This window comes from Histoplasma capsulatum, assembly GCF_000150115.1.
Source record: "Histoplasma capsulatum G186AR genomic scaffold supercont2.1, whole genome shotgun sequence".
Lineage (NCBI taxonomy): Eukaryota > Fungi > Ascomycota > Eurotiomycetes > Onygenales > Ajellomycetaceae > Histoplasma > Histoplasma capsulatum.
The window spans coordinates 2,985,292-3,003,778 of record NW_025544801.1 but is presented as its reverse complement, the minus strand read 5'-3'; the positions used below and the strand labels follow the sequence as shown (position 1 = coordinate 3,003,778).

Below are 18,487 nucleotides of genomic sequence, written 5' to 3'. Positions count from 1 at the left end.
GTGTGCGAGCCCGAACCCTTAAATCTAAAAGGGAGTGAGGCCAGATTGACAGGAATATAAATCAACGGCCGGCGGGCCAAGTAGAAGAACAAGCAACCCTGGAAGCCCTCACCCAGCTGTATATATATATTATTTGATAATTCTCATATTAATTTCTTTTGTGTCTTTGATAAAATTCCAATGTTAACCGGGTCACATGACACATTGTTTGCTGTGTTTGCAAGAAGAATTCTAATTTTCCGTCGCAAATCAAGACCAGAGATCCAATGTGTCGATTATGTGACTGTTCTACGATATTCCTTAGGAGTTTGCTGCTGGATTATTTTAGCAGTAAACCTAAGACCGCTGTGCAACTATGGAGGTTCAAGCTGCTCCAAAAACTCTGGCCGTTGTCCGGAAATCGTCCAAAGACAAAGATCTCGAGTCCTGGGAGGAGAGGAAGCGATTAGCAGAAGCGCAGAAAAAATACGGACGGGGGAAACGGATCAATGCGAAGAGCGTGAAAGATAGGAAATTGCGAAGCAATTTAAAGAACCTAGAAGCAAAGTATAAAGATGCAGCGCTAAAAGCGAAGGATGCCGAGATCCTGCTGGAGAACGAGCATGGTTACTTGGAACCTGAAGGGGAACTGGAGAAAACCTATAAAGTTCGACAAGATGAGATCAAGGACAGTGTGGGCATAGAAACAGCAAAGAAGGGATTCGAACTCAAGCTGGAGGATTTGGGTCCTTACTCGGCTGACTATACGAGAAATGGACGAAAACTTATACTGGCTGGTAGGAAAGGTCATATCGCAACCATGGACTGGCGAGACGGTAAACTGGGATGCGAGCTGCAACTTGGAGAGACTGTGAGAGATGCCAAATGGCTGCATAATGATCAGTTTTTCGCTGTTGCGCAGAAGAAATATGTCTACATCTATGATCATGCAGGGGTTGAGATCCATTGTTTGAACAAACATGTCGAGGCCACACATCTGGAATTCCTACCTTACCATTTCCTCCTTGCCAGTGTTGTAAGTACAAAGATCACCCATTTGGTACCACTGAATCTGCTAACACAATTTCGTCTTCCAGGCTACCAGTGGATATCTGAAATATACTGACACATCAACTGGTCAACTAGTAGCAGAGCTAGCTACTCGCCAGGGCTCCCCGACTTCTCTCTGTCAAAACCCTTATAATGCCATCCTACATGTTGGCCACCAAAATGGCACCGTCTCCTTCTGGTCTCCCAATTCCTCAACAGCCCTCGTTAAAGCACTCACCCACCGCGGACCCGTCCGATCAGTTGCAGTCGACCGACAAGGCAGATACATGGTATCAACGGGCCAGGATTTACGCATGGCGGTATGGGATATCCGTATGCTAAAGGAGGTACATAACTACTCCGTTCCCCAACCTGGCTCTAGTGTCTCCATCAGTGACCGTGGTCTCGTCGCCGTCGGCTGGGGTACACAGCTCAGCGTCTGGAAGGGATTGTTCACTACAGCAGCTGCAGATCAAGAGAAGGTGCAAAGTCCATACATGTCCTGGGGAGGTGACGGGAAGCGCATCGAGCGCGTCCGCTGGTGCCCGTATGATGATATTCTCGGCGTGGCGCATGACAAAGGATTCGCCAGCCTGATCGTGCCGGGCAGTGGAGAACCTAACTTTGACGCCTCCGAAGCCAACCCATTCGAAACCACGAAGCAGCGGCAGGAAGCAGAAGTCCGAGGACTGCTTACGAAGTTGCAGCCGGAGATGATTTCACTCAACCCTGACTTTGTGGGCAATCTTGATCTCGTAAGCGATGCCACGCGCAGAAAAGAGCGGGATCTCGATCGAAAACCTGATGACATTATTGAAAAATTAAAGAATCGGGGCCGTGGGAGGAATAGCGCGTTGCGCAAGTATCTGCGTAAAAAGGGGGCCAAGAATGTTATTGATGAGAAGAGGCTCAAGGCTGAAGAGCTGCGGAATGAACGGTCCTCTAGGGCAAAAGAGAATCTTCAGCGCCAGAAGGCTGGTTTGGGTCCCGCCCTTGGACGGTTTGCGACGGTACGAACCTCCTAGGTCGTAAGAGGTATTGTCATTTATCTCCCGCAAGCCAGAGGCGAGGATATTGGCATTATGCATCGGCGATGCCGCCATTACTATCCCGTTCCCATTCATTTTTCATTCAGCTTTTTTTTTTTTGATAATACCCGCGGCGTTAGTATCTGTATGTTTCCTAAATTCCAGCATTGCATCACACCGGAGCATTGGAGTACCGGATTCGGGACGGATATAGTATTGTAAAGATATCGAAAAAGTCTTGGGAAAGGAGAATATAGAAATTATACAATTGTTTCAATCGAGCTTTTACGATGTAATTATATCATCTCTAGGCATAAATGCACTTCCCTGACGGCATGATATGAGATAGCGTTGAATATGGGGCTAACTCGCTCTGTATTATCGTTTTTCTGACTCCTACGACGTTCGGATAGCAGTGCTCCAGGATGCACGACTCTCTCCTAGGCAATTTCATGGATATGGAAAAAAGGAAACGAAATCAAATTGCCCTTCGTCTTTCAAACTGTCCCAGATCCCCTAACCGCCCCGCCTTTCCACCTTTGCAAACTTACATCATATGCCCCGCTGGCCTTCCACGCGCTCAAAATCAGCTCAACGATATGCTCAACCCCTCGCCCACTCTTCACCTCTGCGAAAACCGTCGGGCCGTCTTCTCTCATCTTCGCTGCATCTCTCTCCATAACAGATAAATCCGCGCCGACTGCGTCTGCCAGATCAATCTTATTCACGACCAACAAATCACTGCCAGTTATACCAGGGCCTCCCTTTCTGGGAATCTTGTCCCCACCAGCTACGTCGATGACGTAGATGATGAAATCGGCTAGTTCACGCGAGTAGTTGGCTGCTAGGTTGTCGCCCCCGGATTCTATCAGGAGGAGGTCGCTTTGGAATTGTCGCTGGAGCGATTGCAAGGCCAGTAAATTTGCACTGATATCTTCACGAACGGCAGCGTGTGGGCAACCGCCGGTCTCGATGGCGCGGATGCGGGACGGAGAGAGCGCCTTATTACGGGTGAGGAATTCGGCATCCTCCCTTTGAGATAGTTAGGGATGGCCGGGCGTGCTTTTGGCTATAACCGGCAAACAAGGGGGGGGGGGATTTTACTGACCTAGTAAATATATCATTCGTCACGACAGCGAGGTTATATTCGTCACGCATTGCTAGACAGAGTGCCAGCATCAATGCTGTCTTCCCCGAGCCTACTGGTCTGTGCATATTAACAACATATTAGCTGGTGTATAGCATAGCTGTCTCGGTTTCATTTTCTTTTCAAGTGCGATCAACCACTGACGTAACAACCAGAGCTACACGAACTAAGAGCTAGGGAGATAATGTCCTACCCTCCAATGCCAATAGTAAACGCTCGATCGTTCCAATCGCGTCCTTCAATCACAGGCATCTCCCGATTCAGATAAGAGCCAGGACCATCGAGGATCTCATGTGTATGACCATGTGCATCACCATCATGTGTATGGGAATGCTGCCGTGAGTGGTCGTGGGTAGCCATTAGTTCGAGCAGCTGTGGGATATGGAGAATAAAGAAAGGTACTGGTTCTCACAGTACGGCTAGATATAATACTTTGGGGTTTTATAGAAAAAAACGGAGGAATTTATTCCAAGGCTGTTTCAATATAAAGTGGGGGAGCAATTCATGGATGGCAAACTTTGAAGCATATTTGGCGGGGTTCAACCTTGTGATATCATAGTTACCAGGCAACAAAACTAGGAAAATGTTGTGTAGAATCAAAGAAACACCATTTCGGAAACCTTTTGCGTTCAAAATTTTTGGATATATGGGGCATCGATATACAAATAGTCTTATAAAATAAGATGGAGTTCAAGAAAAATGAACTTGCGGTGACAAAATATTTTTAGTAGTGCTAGATGGATCTATCTCCGCTTCGAAAACGTACTTCCATTGAAAATTCTGTATTATAGAAAAGACCTAAAAAAAAATACTTCGAAAATAGTTCAGACAGTTCCGCAGAGGACTAAGCGACAGGTTACTCAAAATACCAAGACATCGAAGCACATAGCTGGGTTAATATCAGAAAGTTTTAAAGGAAAAAAGAAATATATCTGCAACAGGTAGCATCAAGACCACGTTGGAATCCAAATAATGTACCATGGAAAGGACAACGTTATAATTTTGCGATTTAGCCAGGCAAATTTAATGTGGAGTTTGCCAATAGAAAGGAGGGCATGGAGTGGTTTTTGTGAGGGAGCAAGGCGTGCGAAAATTAGATGCGACCAAAAGCTAGACGGCATCAGTAGAGATTATAACCCCTAATTGAAATAATCCCTATGACAAGCCAATGCTAGGGAGGAAAGGAATCAAGGATTGGAGCCAAAGCCTCGCAGCCCATGAAATAAGGCCGGAGCTATGCAAAGAAGCAAAAGTGACCGTGGAAAAGAAACCTGGAGAAGAAAATAAATCATCAAATATTAAGTGTGGTGGGAGGAATAATTAAAAAAAAAAAAAAAAAACACCATCAGTGTCGCGTCCAACAGGATGCAGGTTGGCAGCTGTTCTACCCATCCATCCGTTGGAAGTCCAAGCAAAGCACGCCCGCCCCATTTGCAGAAACAAAAAGAGAAAAATAAAATCGCACAAAATATAACAAAACAGGGTGGCTCATATAATGTAAGCCATCCGATCTACCCCCGCAAAACACCTTTGGGAAAAGAAAAAGAGCGCAAAAATGTAAAGACAATGGGACAGTCGCAAGTTGCTAAAAATCTCAATAGCTAACAACAGCACAGAGAGATTCTTGCCACAAAAATGTTTCGAATACAAAAAGACGAGAGGGGAGAAAAACGCGCAAACCGGCAAAACACAACCAGACAAGGGATCCGTAGTGCAATTCCAAGTTTATAAACAGCAAAGGCGCCACGCCATAGAATGAACAACGAAAAACTGCAACCCCTACCAATGGTTATCCAAAATGAAATTTAAAAGAAAACAGAAAAATAAGAAAAAAGAGACAAAAGCGGACGCCTAGGGAAATCAGATTTCAAAAGGCAGCTAGACCAACGCCAAGTCCGCCTCAGGAGGTGTGTCAGAAACGAAAAATTTAAAGTCAAGCTGAAACGATGAAGGAATGAATATTGTAAGAGGGCCGCACTCTTCTTTCCATACAATTAAGCGCACCATCCTTAACTTCAGTTTGAGCCCTTTTGCCTTTTGCCACCAACCCTTGGGCTAGCTTTCGGTGCCTTGGATGCACCGGGCCCTGCGCCGTTTACCTCTGCCATTCCCGCATTATCATCTTCGGTTTTGATAGCGCTTCGGCGGCGCTTATTACTCACATTGGGGCTGGTATTAGCGCTAGTTCCTTGGCTGCCACTTGTATTGGTTCCCTGCTGGCTTTGTTGCGCAACCATTGCAACAGGCCCTGCCATGCTGTTTTGCGCAGGGCTAGGTGTGTGGTTCGCTGCTCCGAGATGAGGAGAGCCTTGTGCGCCTGGTAATCCTAGATGAGCTACTGCAGGTGAGGAAAACTGGGTAGGCCCGTTAAGGTTTGGTGTACGTTGTCCAGGTGGCTGCTGACTTCCGGGGTGGCCTGGACCAAATCCAAGAGCCTGAGGAGCGTTGAATGAAGCAACTAATTGTCGGAGAGCATCGTTTGGAGATAGATGTGGGTGCTGAATGGAATACTGGAACAATGTCTGCATTTGAGAGATTGTCTCCGCGACCTGGCAATGTATTGACTAGTTGTCAGAATCCTGCGATCTCCTGAATGGTTAGGCAATTGGACATTATCATACCTCTAAAAATTTCATGACAGCAGGTGGGACGCCGTGTTCCGTAACTATAGAGTCAGGTGCGATAACTGAGCGTAAAGCTGCCTGCTTTTGCTGTGCTCTCTTGGCCAGCCCTTTGCTAACCTTGGGACTCTGCTTCTGGTCTGGTGAGACTGGTTGAAGTCGAGTACGCGGGATGTACTCTGTGTGGTTCTTAGTGATAAGTTCCAGTAGGTCAATTTTACCATGTATATCGTATTGAGCTCGCAAGGTGCCGTTGGCAACAAGCTGGCGGACGAGTCAGTAAAAATCTAACATATAGCGACAAGGAGCCGTCGTCTTACTTGACAATCGTTAGACATGTAATAAATGAAACATGTCTTAGAACTCTCAACAATTTGGCTGCCGTTAGGGAGATCTTTTTCTTGCACATTTTCAACAATCATTTGTATATGCCTTATACCACTGTTAAACTGGGTGTGGTAGTATCGGGCAAGAGCAGGAGTAGAGATTTCGAACTGTTTGGCCCCTTGCTCCGGGCACCAAACGCCCTTACGTAGGGCTCCGCTAGGCGAAAAGAATTGATCTACAAATCGACTCCAATACTCTATTCCAGGCTGGGGTTTTTGGCTCTAAGAATTAAAGTTGCAAGTCAGCCATCTAAACGGGGTTAAAAAGTCGAGTTAAAGGGCTCACTCACGGAATATGCACTCAGGTGTTCAGCGAATGTCAATAATCGAAGAATGCTGGACCTCTTTACAGGGTTGGCAATCCTTTGGGGCATCATCATTGCCGATCCGGCATTCTGTTGTTGGGCTCTGAGTTGCGCTTCGTGGGAAGTCATTTGATGTGATTGCGGAGGTTGCTGTGGGGGCTGGCTTTGAGAGTTTGGTCCTTGTGGCTGGGGCTGAGATTGTGTCTGGGGTGGTTGCCCCTGCTGCGGAGGCGCTTGGGATGATGGTGGTTGCTGCTGATTCGATTGTTGGGGCGGTTGTGATGGGGTATTCCCTTGGCTGGGGGGCCCTGGTTGCGGATGGGGAGTACCACTCTGCCCGTCGTGCATAGAAGGTTGCGGTCCGCCTCGTTGTTGGGCATTTTGCTGGTTCTGTTGATTTTGTTGCGCCGCTAATTGCAGGGCAAGGAATTGCTGCTGCTGTTGCACATTATGTGGTTGGCCATGATGTCCTTGGGTTTGCAGATGTTGCTGAAGAGGATGAATAGGAAAGTTAACGGGTCGCATATTGGGATTAGCCTGAACAGCAAGCTGTGCCGCATTCAATCCTTGGGTTCCATTGGGTAAGGACGCAGGGATTCCTCCATGCTGTGGCTGTTGTGGAGGCTGTTGTTGCTGTTGGTTATGCTGCTGCGGTTGTTGCTGCTGCTGCGGGTTGTGCTGCTGCTGCTGCTGCTGTTGATGTTGTTGTTGCTGCTGTTGCTGCTGCTGCTGTTGTTGTTGCTGCTGCTGCTGCTGTTGTTGTTGCTGCTGCTGCTGCTGTTGCTGTTGCTGCTGTTGGTGGTGCTGTTGCATCATCATTTGACGTTGTCTCAGCATTTGTTGATGTTGTTGAATTAGCTGAGGGTTGGCAGGGTCTAAAAGTGTATATATGAATCAGCTATGAGTCATGAAATGGAAAATCAAACATAACGCTAATCACAAGAGAAAATGCGTAAGTCATCCAGTGCAAATATTAATTCCAAAAATTCTTTGGAAATGTTACCAATATCAACATGGAAAGCGGGAGGGAGGCGACGGTGAACAGGGCCATTGAAGAGCCGAATTGACAGCAATTGTGAGCGAAAGAGGCTTACAGGCTTGTCCCATTTGCTGAGGTGGAAACATTTGGTGTCCATGGGTAGGACCGAGATGAGATAACGCATGAGCACTAGGGCCGGGTCCGCCAGGACCGGTAGTGCCTGGCGGCATTCCGCCCATCACTGGACCCCCCTGTGTCACTTGTTGGCCTCCCGGAGCAGAAACGCCAGGGTGCATCTGCTGAACTATACCAGCTCCTGGACCTTGTCCGGCGAGATGCGCCGCGTTTGGATGTTGGCCTGCTGCCATGGGATGGCCGGGAGGCATCACCGGGTGGTGAGCCAGGCCGACTTGATGGGCAGGAAAAGGCTGCGCCATCATCATCGCCGGCGGAAGAAGTCGCCGATTTCGGGACCCCAAATAATATCAATCTATAATCCTAGGGGATCAGGACTTGATATGAAGTGTTATTCAATATATCAACTACCACTAATCGACCTGCCGTTGGTGTATGTTATGTAAGGTTTCCGAGTCTAGGACGCGGCTGGCACGTCACAGTTTGACGATCGAACGTCGAGAAGTCGCGCAATTTCGATCATGAGAAGAGATAACCTCGTAGTCTCCGCCTTCAGCACAATAATCGTATCTGTGATATCAGTCAGTTGGATCGTGATGACTGAGTATATGGAGCAGAATGGAATTGTTAGGACGACAAGGTGGGAGGGTGGGGGCTGGGCAAGCGAGACCAGGCCTACCTTGAACAGTCCGGTCACCAGAGCAAGGTGACCATCCAGAGGCGCACAGAATCCAAGCTCGCCGTGTCCACAGAAAGCGTTTGAGAAGAGCAGGGAGACCGATATGCCAGGCGTCGGGATGGGCGCATGTTGAGACTTTCAAGTTCCCAAGAGGAAATGGACGGGGCGTCGTGACAGTCACCGCTAGTATAGATTTAGTTTAGCTTTATCACGTGAATCCGGGCTGCGGCTCTTTGTTCTGAGTCAGCGAGTTGTCGCTTAATTTAGCGGATCAGAGGATTTTCCGCTCCGATATTTAACGCTGTCGAATCGTCGACTTCGTGAATTTTTTTCCTCCTCTTCTTCACCACGGCAGCCCAGCCATGTTGACTTTCTGACCCTGAACAGCAACACCTTGTCATGATATTATGACAATGTCACCAAATTATTTATCGATACGAGTAATGTTTTTAGCACATCAACTTCTGAAGGTTTATAGCAGGTAATTGAATGGTCAGTAACTCTCACTTCATGCACCGCAGTCCCTTTCCATGGGCGTCGTTTTAGGATGACAACCCTCTCAATACTTCTTTCGTTTCCTGAGTCGACCTTGAAGAATCATTCGGACCACCCCTCTCCGGTTGGTCTGCTACTTGCCAGTACTTTTAGTCTGATTACGTCTATTATCGGCACAATGATATTCAAACAATGTCTGTTGGACTTAGCTGATGAAGTGGACTATTGTAGGTTTGCATGTAAATCCTCTGATTCGTCCAATTAACCATAGAACTATGTTCTCGCAACACAATACTTGACGAAGACTAACGTAAGTTGGAAAATTTTCGCATTTTTACTTGATTCCCTCCCAAACCCGTATGATGAAATTTTTTCCCACATTCGCAGTTTCCACGCTAGCCGTCGCATGAACCTATTAAGTCGACGTGTCGTTGAGCGGACAATAAATTTGCCTTACCTTGGATGTCTGATCTTTATGTTCCAATCTACAATTGCGATTACTTTATCCAATTATTTATCTGCACAACTTTGTTAACAGTCACTGTTGGTTTTAGATGTATTTTGCAGGTGGTATCCTCCGGATATCAATTCCAATGGCACAAACTCCATGTTGAAATGGTCGACCGCACGAATATCAGCTGGATGGACGTGCACTTGGAAATTCTCAAGGGATTATATTACTTTCGTAGATAATGGATAGCTTATTCATATCCTGATTTCTATTTGATACTGAGTTTATATCTCAAATAACTACCGGCGCTAGTTTTATTCAATTCCATCTCAAAAGTTCCAAAAACTTCTGATCGTGCAGTCATGACCTCGTCTGCCGCAAATCAACTGTTGATGGCCAAACACAAACTGGTTGTTGTATCTATTTGTAAACTCACCAGGCTGTAGTCAGGATGGTTTTCAATTGTTATTTTCTAGATATCATTTTAGTGGAAATTCTAGCATCACATAGATGTACGGATGAGGCTCTTCACCAAGGGTAAGCCAGTTTTATGATAGACACAGCCAGACAAGTATTATTGCGAATACTCTTGCAGCTTTGAATTAGTCGGTTTTGCCATACAAAACTGGCTGTAACATTTTACATTTAATATATGAAAATATTTTATATGTATTTAAGAACTATATAACCTGAGTAAGACCAAAAATATAAAAGAAAATATAGAAAGCAAGTAGAGGGTCTTAAAAACATGGGGGAGGTATGGGAAGGGCAAATCTGCAAGCATCCGATACCAATAATGATCCAATTGCTTCCTTCACATCATAACCCTGTCTGTATGTTTACTCACTCTAACTAATACCGCCTGCTAAGCGGGGAGGCTGGTAGCTCTACCATAGGATGGGAAGAGTTATCAGCCAACTCCGCAACATGGCCCCAGCTGGAGTAACCGCCTGCATCCTTTTCCGCGACGGCAGAAAAAGAGGGTGGCGGGTAGCCGCCGAGAGATGTTGGCTTAGAATCGAGCTCGCTGGGGTGATATCCAGGTTTTTGCGCTGGTGCGAATAACTCCGGCTTATATGGCGGCTCTGCGGAAAGATTATTATAATGGTTGACTTGCGCTACAGCATTTGTCTTCGTTTTGCGTCGACGGTAGGCTAGGAATCCAAGGGCGGCTAGGAGACATACGCCCGCGCACGCCCCAATCGCGACTCCGGCAATTCCCCCACCGGACATTGATGAGCTTCCCTCCGGCGAGCCTCCCTCTGACGGTGACGAGGATGGTGAGGATGACGATGGCCCTGACGCTGCTGCTGCTGCGGCCCCATGATCTGTTGGCGATGGCTCATTTGTCCCATCGGTCTCTTGCGGGGTCAAACTACCCCGGGTGGAGGATGTCGTTGCTGCAGCAGGCCCCTCAGTCCCAGCCCCAACAGAGGCGTGATCGCCAGTCGGTTCGGGCTTTTTTGAAGGTTCGTTCTTCCTTGTTGGGGGTGGAGGGTCGTTTTTCTTTGTTGTTGTCGCACGTGGCGGGGGTTGTGGCGGTTGTGGATCCTCCTGCGGCGGAGGTGATGGCTTCTGCTGTGGTGGTGATGATGGCTTTTGCTGTGGTGGTGGTGACGGTTTCTCTGGCGCTCTGTTGTTACCATTGCCATCTATCGTGTTGACGAGATACGACCTCACCCACGACTGACCCAAGTTCCTCGGGCCCCAGACCAGGCAAGACCAGCCGTTTTCATCCCCGCACTTATCATCGGCAAACATATGAATGCAGAACTGGGTTTCCTCGGGAACCCATTTGTATTGTTTGCCCTTCGACATATTGATCTTGGTGCATCCTTTCGTCGTCCCGCCTGAGTGTAAATGTTCCTCATTGTCTTCATCATGCCAAAGAAAGGTCCATGCATGAGATATACCAACGAGAAGGAGAATATTGAGGGAAAAAGGAAGTAGAGACTTCATCTGAAGAGACAAACAGTTGCAAGGAGGCAGCGTGGTGCCAACTGCAGTGAGGGCTGTTGACCAAAACACAAGAAAACACTGTATCCCGACTTCGGTGGGCGGAAACGGACCTCTTCGAGGACGCCAATCCAAATAAACGCCCGCGGAGATTTCTGATGACGAAGGCGGAGTTGCCCAGCCTGATTAAGTTGAATATTTGAAGTGGAAAATCCTAAGGTATCATAGTTGGGAGGGCATATCGAGTCGAAGGCGGTAACTTGATGGGAAATCCGTTCATGGTCTGGTGATAAATTGGAAATTGAGCAAAAACAAAAGGGGTGATATCCACTTTATCAATTTTCTTTTCCAAAACAGCCGCAAAGGGCGAACCCGTGTTTTTCGTATTCCCATCGCGCTAGTTGGTGACGGAGCTATATGTTAAGTCTGCACATCGCCAGTGATTCCGAATATACGGCGCCAAGGGAAACACCGTTGATTTTCGCCGTATTCCAGCAACGGGGAGGACAAATGCCACATCCCGATCCTTTGGGTGTTAGATATGGCAACTTGAAAATCATACAAGCTATTCCCAGAACGGCAAGATTCAAGAAAAAGAAAATGAAAAGAAGAAAGTATTCTGAACCAGGGGGCTCTATACAGCTCTGACGGCAGATGAGGGTTAGCGGGATCGCAAATAAGGTTAGCTGGGCGCTAAACACAGATCCTGTCCTCTTCACCAGAAGAACAATAATGATCTGTCTGCCACACCAATGCGTGCTCAATAGCAAAGCTACGCCAAAGCATCCATGGATTGATGCGACATGAATTATGAAGGATATATAGTGCATCGGCTGGACTGAGAAATGTTCCAGATTTCGGCGGGTTAACAATACTCCGTTCCTGGATGTAACTACTTAGTCATCGCAACTGTTAGTTCTCTCTCTTCAGCAAAACATCGAAAAGATCGAGGTTTGATAAAACACTCAACCCTCAAGGCATCGTCAGCAATTGTCCGTCTCGTGCTACTTTTGACACGAGCTCGCATGTTTTTAGACGCTCCTTCGTTTCTCCACTACCGCTAGGCCCGGTGGCAGCGGCTCGAAATTCGGCCCTGGATGCATTCCTCTCTTCCCTACCGACTGTTGTCAGTCCACCAATATCTAAGGACGCCTTACCGGATCATTGGCTGTCGGAGCCTCCCCAATATTGCTCGCAGTTTTCATATCTCCTCGCCCTCTGCCTCGAACTCCAATGAACCACCTTCCATCAATCCTACGCTGAGCAATAATACTGACAACACCCATAAGGATTCTGAGGGCCAGGATTCTCCAAAAGACAATGCTGAGACAGAAAAGCCCGAAGTGCCCCCAGCGCCTTCCAAAAAACCTCGAAGTCCCTACGGCTCCGCTGTTCGCCGCGCGATAAGGAATAGAAAACCTCGAGAACGGACACATAGCGTGGCTATCGTTCCGGAATGGTTCCATGAGCGAAACGTTATAGCTCAAGATACCGCGGTTCAGATTGCCATACCGACAGGCCACGACGTAGAACTAGAGCCATTGTCTCATGATCTAGAGGAAGGTGTGAACAAGGTTGCTCAAGGCGGCGACGGTGGTGAGAATGGTGGCTCCGGAGGGCCGCCGACCTCTAGTCCTCGTTATCGTCTCGCGCAAGCGGTTTGGGACGAGCTGTGCGCATCCGCTAGGGCAGGGCTTAATTTACCAGTGTCTCGATACATCGATGAGCGGTCAGCGACAAAATCGCATTTAGTCCTGCAGTATCCTGGAGAAGGAGGGATTTTGTTTCTCGACGCTGTTGTCAAAAAGCTAGCGGCAAATCTCAAGACCCATCTAGTAACGTTAAATGCGCAAGATATTGCTGAACTCTACGCCGAACAGGATCAAGCGGAGCCCGGTACCCCTAGTTCTATTGCAACTATGGGGTATGAAGTTTATCAAGCAAAGAGGACTTCTAACCCGAAGGAGCTTGAGGAAGATATGGAGGAGGGAGAGGAGGATGAAAACGAAGAGGAGGATCCTGATATGATACCCAGCCGAAGACAAGAACGTGAGTTCTCGGTTACCCGGACAATTCCTTTGACAGGCATTCGTGACACGGACTTTATCCAAAGTCTCCTAGGCGGTCGGGCATCAGTAGGTATGGCCAAGGTGATTATTCCACGTTCTCAGCGCCAAGATTTGGAGTCCAGAGAAGAGCTCAGATGTCTTCGTATTGCGAATGAACTCCTCTCCATCCCCCATAAACAAGAACATAAACAACCTCACACACCGGGCGACCAGAAGCCGTCCGAGTCGGTTCTCGAACCGGCCCCCAAGCCAATCTCCGACCAGTCCCAGCTTACTACACTCCGACCTGATCTTATCGTTCAAGTTCAAGACTACAATGATATCCAAAACACGCGCAGCGGATCCATATTCCTTACACTTCTTCATAGAGCGGTCCAGTCCAAGAGACGGGAAGGACAAAGGGTTATAATCATCGGCACTGTATCCGGAAAGAAACCGGAATATCCTCTGGGGAAGGCTTATCCAAAACTTGTACAGAGAGATTTCAACGACCAGTTTGCCAGGACAATTGTGGTTACCCCTGCAATGAAACCACAAGTGGTCGAAAAAGTGTTTTCAGAAGACCTTAAGCGAAGAACTTTTGAGATCAACGTACGTCATCTGCAGAATATGCTGAGGGTTAGATTAAACGATCCGCACCTAGCAGACGCAAGCCTCCTCCGCGGTCCAGCCTGGCCTGTGGACACTGGTGCTCTCGAAAATGCCGGTCTTGATGATGGATATTGGTCCTTTGACCGTGTCCACCGTGTTGTTTCGCTTGCGCTTGGTGGCGTAAAGGGACACGGAAAGCTCGACCTTCAACACATACAACGTAGTATCGATCTTGTGGAAAAAAGTGATCGCGCAAAGGGAGACTGGCTTGCGGAGAGGTATCCTAAGGTGAAACCTCCGCAAACAGAATCGGAACGAGAAAGTCGCTTGAAACAATTACGGAAAACATGTAACACTCATGAAAGAAAGTTGCTCAACGGTGTTGTCGATGCTGAGAGTATCCGCACAACATTCGACGACGTACACGCTCCTCCCGATACAATCGAGGCTCTCAAAACCCTCACTTCTCTCTCGCTGATTAGACCCGATGCGTTTACTTATGGTGTCCTTTCTACTGATAAAATCCCTGGCTTGCTACTCTATGGCCCTCCGGGAACAGGAAAAACGATGTTAGCCAAAGCTGTCGCCCGACAAAGTGGCGCCACTGTGCTCGAAGTGAGTGGCTCTGAAGTATATGACATGTATGTCGGAGAAGGGGAGAAAAATGTGAAAGCCATCTTCACATTGGCCAAGAAGCTCAGCCCTTGCGTCGTTTTCATCGACGAAGCAGACGCCATCTTTGGTTCGCGAGTTGCAGCCAGCACTCGCACGACACATCGAGAATTAATAAACCAATTCCTGCGAGAGTGGGATGGCATGAACGAGCTCTCCGCCTTCATCATGGTAGCCACAAATCGTCCGTTCGATCTTGACGATGCCGTTCTCCGACGACTCCCGCGACGCCTCCTAGTAGACCTGCCCACCGAGCAAGACCGTTTAGCAATCCTTAAGATCCATCTCAAGGAAGAGCAAGTGGACTCGTCAGTGGATCTAGTGGAGCTAGCTAGCCGAACGCCTCTCTACTCAGGCTCAGACCTGAAAAACATGTGCGTTGCAGCAGCTCTAGCATGTGTTAGAGGGGAAAATGAGCTCGCTGCTCAGCATGCAGGCGAAGAACCGTACAGGTATCCTGAACGACGAACCCTCACCAAGGCCCATTTTGAACGCGCCTTGGAGGAGATCAGTGCGTCAATAAGTGAGGATATGTCGTCTCTCTCCGCTATAAAGAAGTTCGACGAGAAATACGGAGATCGCAAGGGGCGACGCAAGAAAAGTTCGGGGTGGGGATTTGCAGCTCCTAGCGAAGCGCAGAAGAACACGGAGACTGGGCGGGTGAGGAACTAAACAAGTGGGTTTTGGTTTTGTCAATGCGACATACATCCATGGATGTGTGATCACGGGCTTTTTTCTTTTTTTCTTTTTTTCTTGAACTTTTTTATACAATTTGTTATATTGTCATTGGGTTTTTATAGATTCCTGTTGCAAAATTAATGATAGACATGTACTTCTAACTTGATATTCTCCTTTATTTTCCCGAGCCAGAAGAAGACGTTGTTATATCTTTTAGACCCTCCTGCGGTGGATGGTTGTTATCATCTACCTAGTGGCTAGCGACAGCTAATATATGGATGTGTGTGTCCAACAATCGGCTTTGTGCCTTTTTTGCTTTATCTCAGTGAACTCAAGACGCCCTGCTCGAAAAGCAGCGTGAAAAACACAAAACACTAACCCACATTAGGAAATGATGACATAACAGTCGCAGTTTGTATGAGAGTTGATTGAAATTCTTTTGCTCCATAGCCACTCCATCACAAATCTATATAATTAATACTTAAATACACAGATTAATATGACATGTGGCTATTATTGAAATGGGAATTGGGGTTTGCGCGCTTTTGGCGGCGCGAGAACAGGGCAGCTGAATCACTCAGTAGAAAACCACAAGATCAATTCATACAATATCTGACAATCTATCTTGGATAATATAGAGAGGAAGTGCATAGGAGAATCAATAAGAAGAAAAAGAAGGAACTGTTATACAATCAAAGACATAAGAAATTGTGTGTGTAAAACAACCATCTTCTATATGAATGTGTTGTCGCGTGCAATCATTGGTTGTTCAGTGTGTGTTCACTCGCTGAGGAAAGACTCATCTAACACTGGCGAGGTAGATATTTGCAAGAGGGATTCTCGGTGAAAATTTTACCTGTGCCGGATCCCCATTACATTATGATATATGGCTATCGCTGAGATGTATTATTACTAAGTGTAGCCATGGAAAAAAAAAGTGGTGTTTCTATTCTGGACCTACATTGGATCTAATAAATAAAGATATGAAAACAAAAATTGATTCTATTAAGAGATAAATGATATCTCAAGCGCTCTTACTTACACCCATTCGTTGAATTGATATAGTTGTTTTAGTTGTTCTTGTTCAAAGATTTCTTCTTACACCAAAACAAACTCTTCATGAAGAATCAACATTCTTACTAAAAAAATTAGTGGCAGATAATGTGATTTTCTGATTGGCTGGGCTAAAATGGCGAATCCTTTGCGAAGTCCGAGGCACTGAGATAACTTTATGGCGGGGAACAAGCAAACGAAATCTTGAAACTTTCAGAGAAGTTTGTACTGACAACAAGAACCCAACCCCAGGGCGATTCTGACCCAATGCTAATGCGGTAACGGCGACTGCTATTCCCAAACCAGCAGACCACCAACCTCTCATTCATCCCAGCCACTCACAGGTTTCTAACGAACTCCATGTCTCAGGAACGGGCTCACAAGTGACACTTTGACGTTCGTGACGTATTACAAAACGAAGGGAAGGACATAAACAAGAGAGGGAGCAAATGGACTTGACAAAACCAGACAAGCCCCCGCCTCAGCACCACGCCTCATCCGTTTTCGCGTCATTACATCGAAAACCCCGACACGATGCGGATTTAGCATCCAAGGCTGCCGAAACGCGTGAAGAAGCCATAAAATCCGCAAAGCGGTACCTCCTTGAAACCATCCGTGATGACTGGTCCTACGAAGACCAATCCGCTACTTCTCCTCCCGAATCGGAGAGCCAGCACTTGCAATCACAACCGCAATCACCTCTGATCTGCCCCACTTTGGATGGAGCTGTACAATTACATGCTCGCGAGGTGCGAGAATGGCGGGAACGGGAACAGGATAGCTCATGTTCGGAGACTGGAGGAGTCGGAGTAACTTTTAAGGAAATAGATCCAGGACTGGTACACCCGCTCTCCGCTACCTATAAGGTTAGTGACCCGTACAGGTTTGAGTCACCAGATGCGGTGGAAGACAGCATTTTGGAGAGAAAGAGGAAACGGCGGAGGGTTGTGGAGGAGGAAATGGCGTGGAATGAAGGGTTGAGGATATGGATGGAAAGACGGAATGCTTGGACAGGAGCTAGGTTGCCCACGACCGCAGCGGATAGCCAGAGGAATGGAACTGTTGTAGGCACTACTGGAAGCAATGAGACAAGTGGTTCTGGGAGCCGTCACTATGGAGAAAATGAGGATGCGGAGATGGTTTCCCCGGATTCTACTGGGCAAGGGGATGGCCCGTTGCGACCTCCATCTGCCTCATCTGCTAGTGCTCCGCAGGGAGCAGATGCTCAGATCCTTTCGCGTAGTGACTTAATCGGCGACATGGATATCAGAGAAGCCGTCTCAACCATCAACGCTGACGACAACCCCAACCCCAACTCTAGCCAACCTCGTGTCCAACATTCTGGGGAGCCACTAATCCCTGTCGTGGAACCCCTCCTCCCAATCACCAACGTCGTCCGGGCTTCTATAAAGCCCTCTATATACCCTTCTATATATAGCAAAGTCGTCATCCAATCTTTGACACCGGCTATACCCATAAATCTGTCAGATGTTACCAAGGCCCTAGTCCAAGGCTGGAAGGCGGATGGCGAATGGCCACCAAAGCCAACCATCACCCAAGATGTACCTGTTGTGAAAAAACGAGCAGGAGGAAATAAGCCCCCTACCACGGAAGATGAGGGGAAATCGAGGCGACTGAGTGGTTCTGGTGTTACGGGGGCTGTGAAGAAGGTTCTGGGCCTATCTGGTATCCATACCGGCCGCCGCTTTCACATTCGTGGCGGGAGTCATGGCGATGCCGTTACTGCTACAGGAGCGCTTTCACCGACTGCGTCGGGTGCTGCGCCGAATGAACTTGGCGAAGCACGTTAGTTTCTGGTAAATCTAGATCGGGGGGCTTATATAGGGAGGAACGGCGGTTGGGGGCTGGTTCGGAATCTTGTGGCCTTTTTAGCATTGGCGCTGCGTTGATTTTCGTTACATATATTCGTCGAACGCATGAGTGAGGGGTAATGGTGATGATTATGATTATGATTATGATGATGATGAGATCGTAGCTTTTTTGTACCATTTCTGGCTTTGCATATTGCATGGTACAAGGTGCGTTGGATTGGGGCAACTGTTTTTTCGGGTATTCTACGTCATTACTATTCCACCATCTCCATTTCAGGATGTCTTGATTCTTGAGCGTGGCTGTTGCGGGCGTTTGTAAAGCTGGAAATGCTTGATTTAATATTCTCGTTCCATTGGGCTGGTGGCTGAGGGTTATCATGA

The 18,487-nt window shown here is 47.5% G+C and overlaps 6 protein-coding genes across 6 annotated transcripts; 3 read left to right on the top strand and 3 right to left on the bottom strand.

Moving 5' to 3' along the window:
• Positions 1-355: 355 nt before the first annotated feature.
• On the top strand, positions 356-2,185 carry HCBG_00971 (U3 snoRNP-associated protein Utp7; the record flags this gene model as incomplete). The annotated part of the gene is made up of 2 exons (XM_045428021.1): positions 356-1,015; positions 1,077-2,185. The coding sequence occupies 2 exons, from the start codon at positions 356-358 to the stop codon at positions 2,052-2,054; spliced, it is 1,638 nt and encodes a 545-aa protein (XP_045291996.1).
• Positions 2,186-2,554: 369 nt separating this feature from the next.
• On the bottom strand, positions 2,555-3,564 carry HCBG_00970 (CobW/P47K family protein; the record flags this gene model as incomplete). The annotated part of the gene is made up of 3 exons (XM_045428020.1): positions 2,555-3,089; positions 3,166-3,264; positions 3,398-3,564. The coding sequence occupies 3 exons, from the start codon at positions 3,562-3,564 to the stop codon at positions 2,555-2,557; spliced, it is 801 nt and encodes a 266-aa protein (XP_045291995.1).
• A 1,655-nt stretch (positions 3,565-5,219) lies between these two features.
• On the bottom strand, positions 5,220-7,863 carry HCBG_00969 (uncharacterized protein; the record flags this gene model as incomplete). The annotated part of the gene is made up of 5 exons (XM_045428019.1): positions 5,220-5,753; positions 5,826-6,089; positions 6,146-6,433; positions 6,502-7,391; positions 7,611-7,863. 5 exons carry the CDS (start codon positions 7,861-7,863, stop codon positions 5,220-5,222), a joined length of 2,229 nt encoding a protein of 742 aa, XP_045291994.1.
• Positions 7,864-9,873: 2,010 nt separating this feature from the next.
• Positions 9,874-11,073, bottom strand: HCBG_00968 (uncharacterized protein; the record flags this gene model as incomplete). The annotated part of the gene is made up of 1 exon (XM_045428018.1): positions 9,874-11,073. The coding sequence occupies one exon, from the start codon at positions 11,071-11,073 to the stop codon at positions 10,108-10,110; it is 966 nt and encodes a 321-aa protein (XP_045291993.1).
• A 1,235-nt stretch (positions 11,074-12,308) lies between these two features.
• On the top strand, positions 12,309-15,434 carry HCBG_00967 (spastin; the record flags this gene model as incomplete). The annotated part of the gene is made up of 1 exon (XM_045428017.1): positions 12,309-15,434. The coding sequence occupies one exon, from the start codon at positions 12,309-12,311 to the stop codon at positions 15,213-15,215; it is 2,907 nt and encodes a 968-aa protein (XP_045291992.1).
• Positions 15,435-16,495: 1,061 nt separating this feature from the next.
• Positions 16,496-18,392, top strand: HCBG_00966 (uncharacterized protein; the record flags this gene model as incomplete). The annotated part of the gene is made up of 1 exon (XM_045428016.1): positions 16,496-18,392. One exon carries the CDS (start codon positions 16,724-16,726, stop codon positions 18,083-18,085), a length of 1,362 nt encoding a protein of 453 aa, XP_045291991.1.
• Positions 18,393-18,487: the final 95 nt, after the last annotated feature.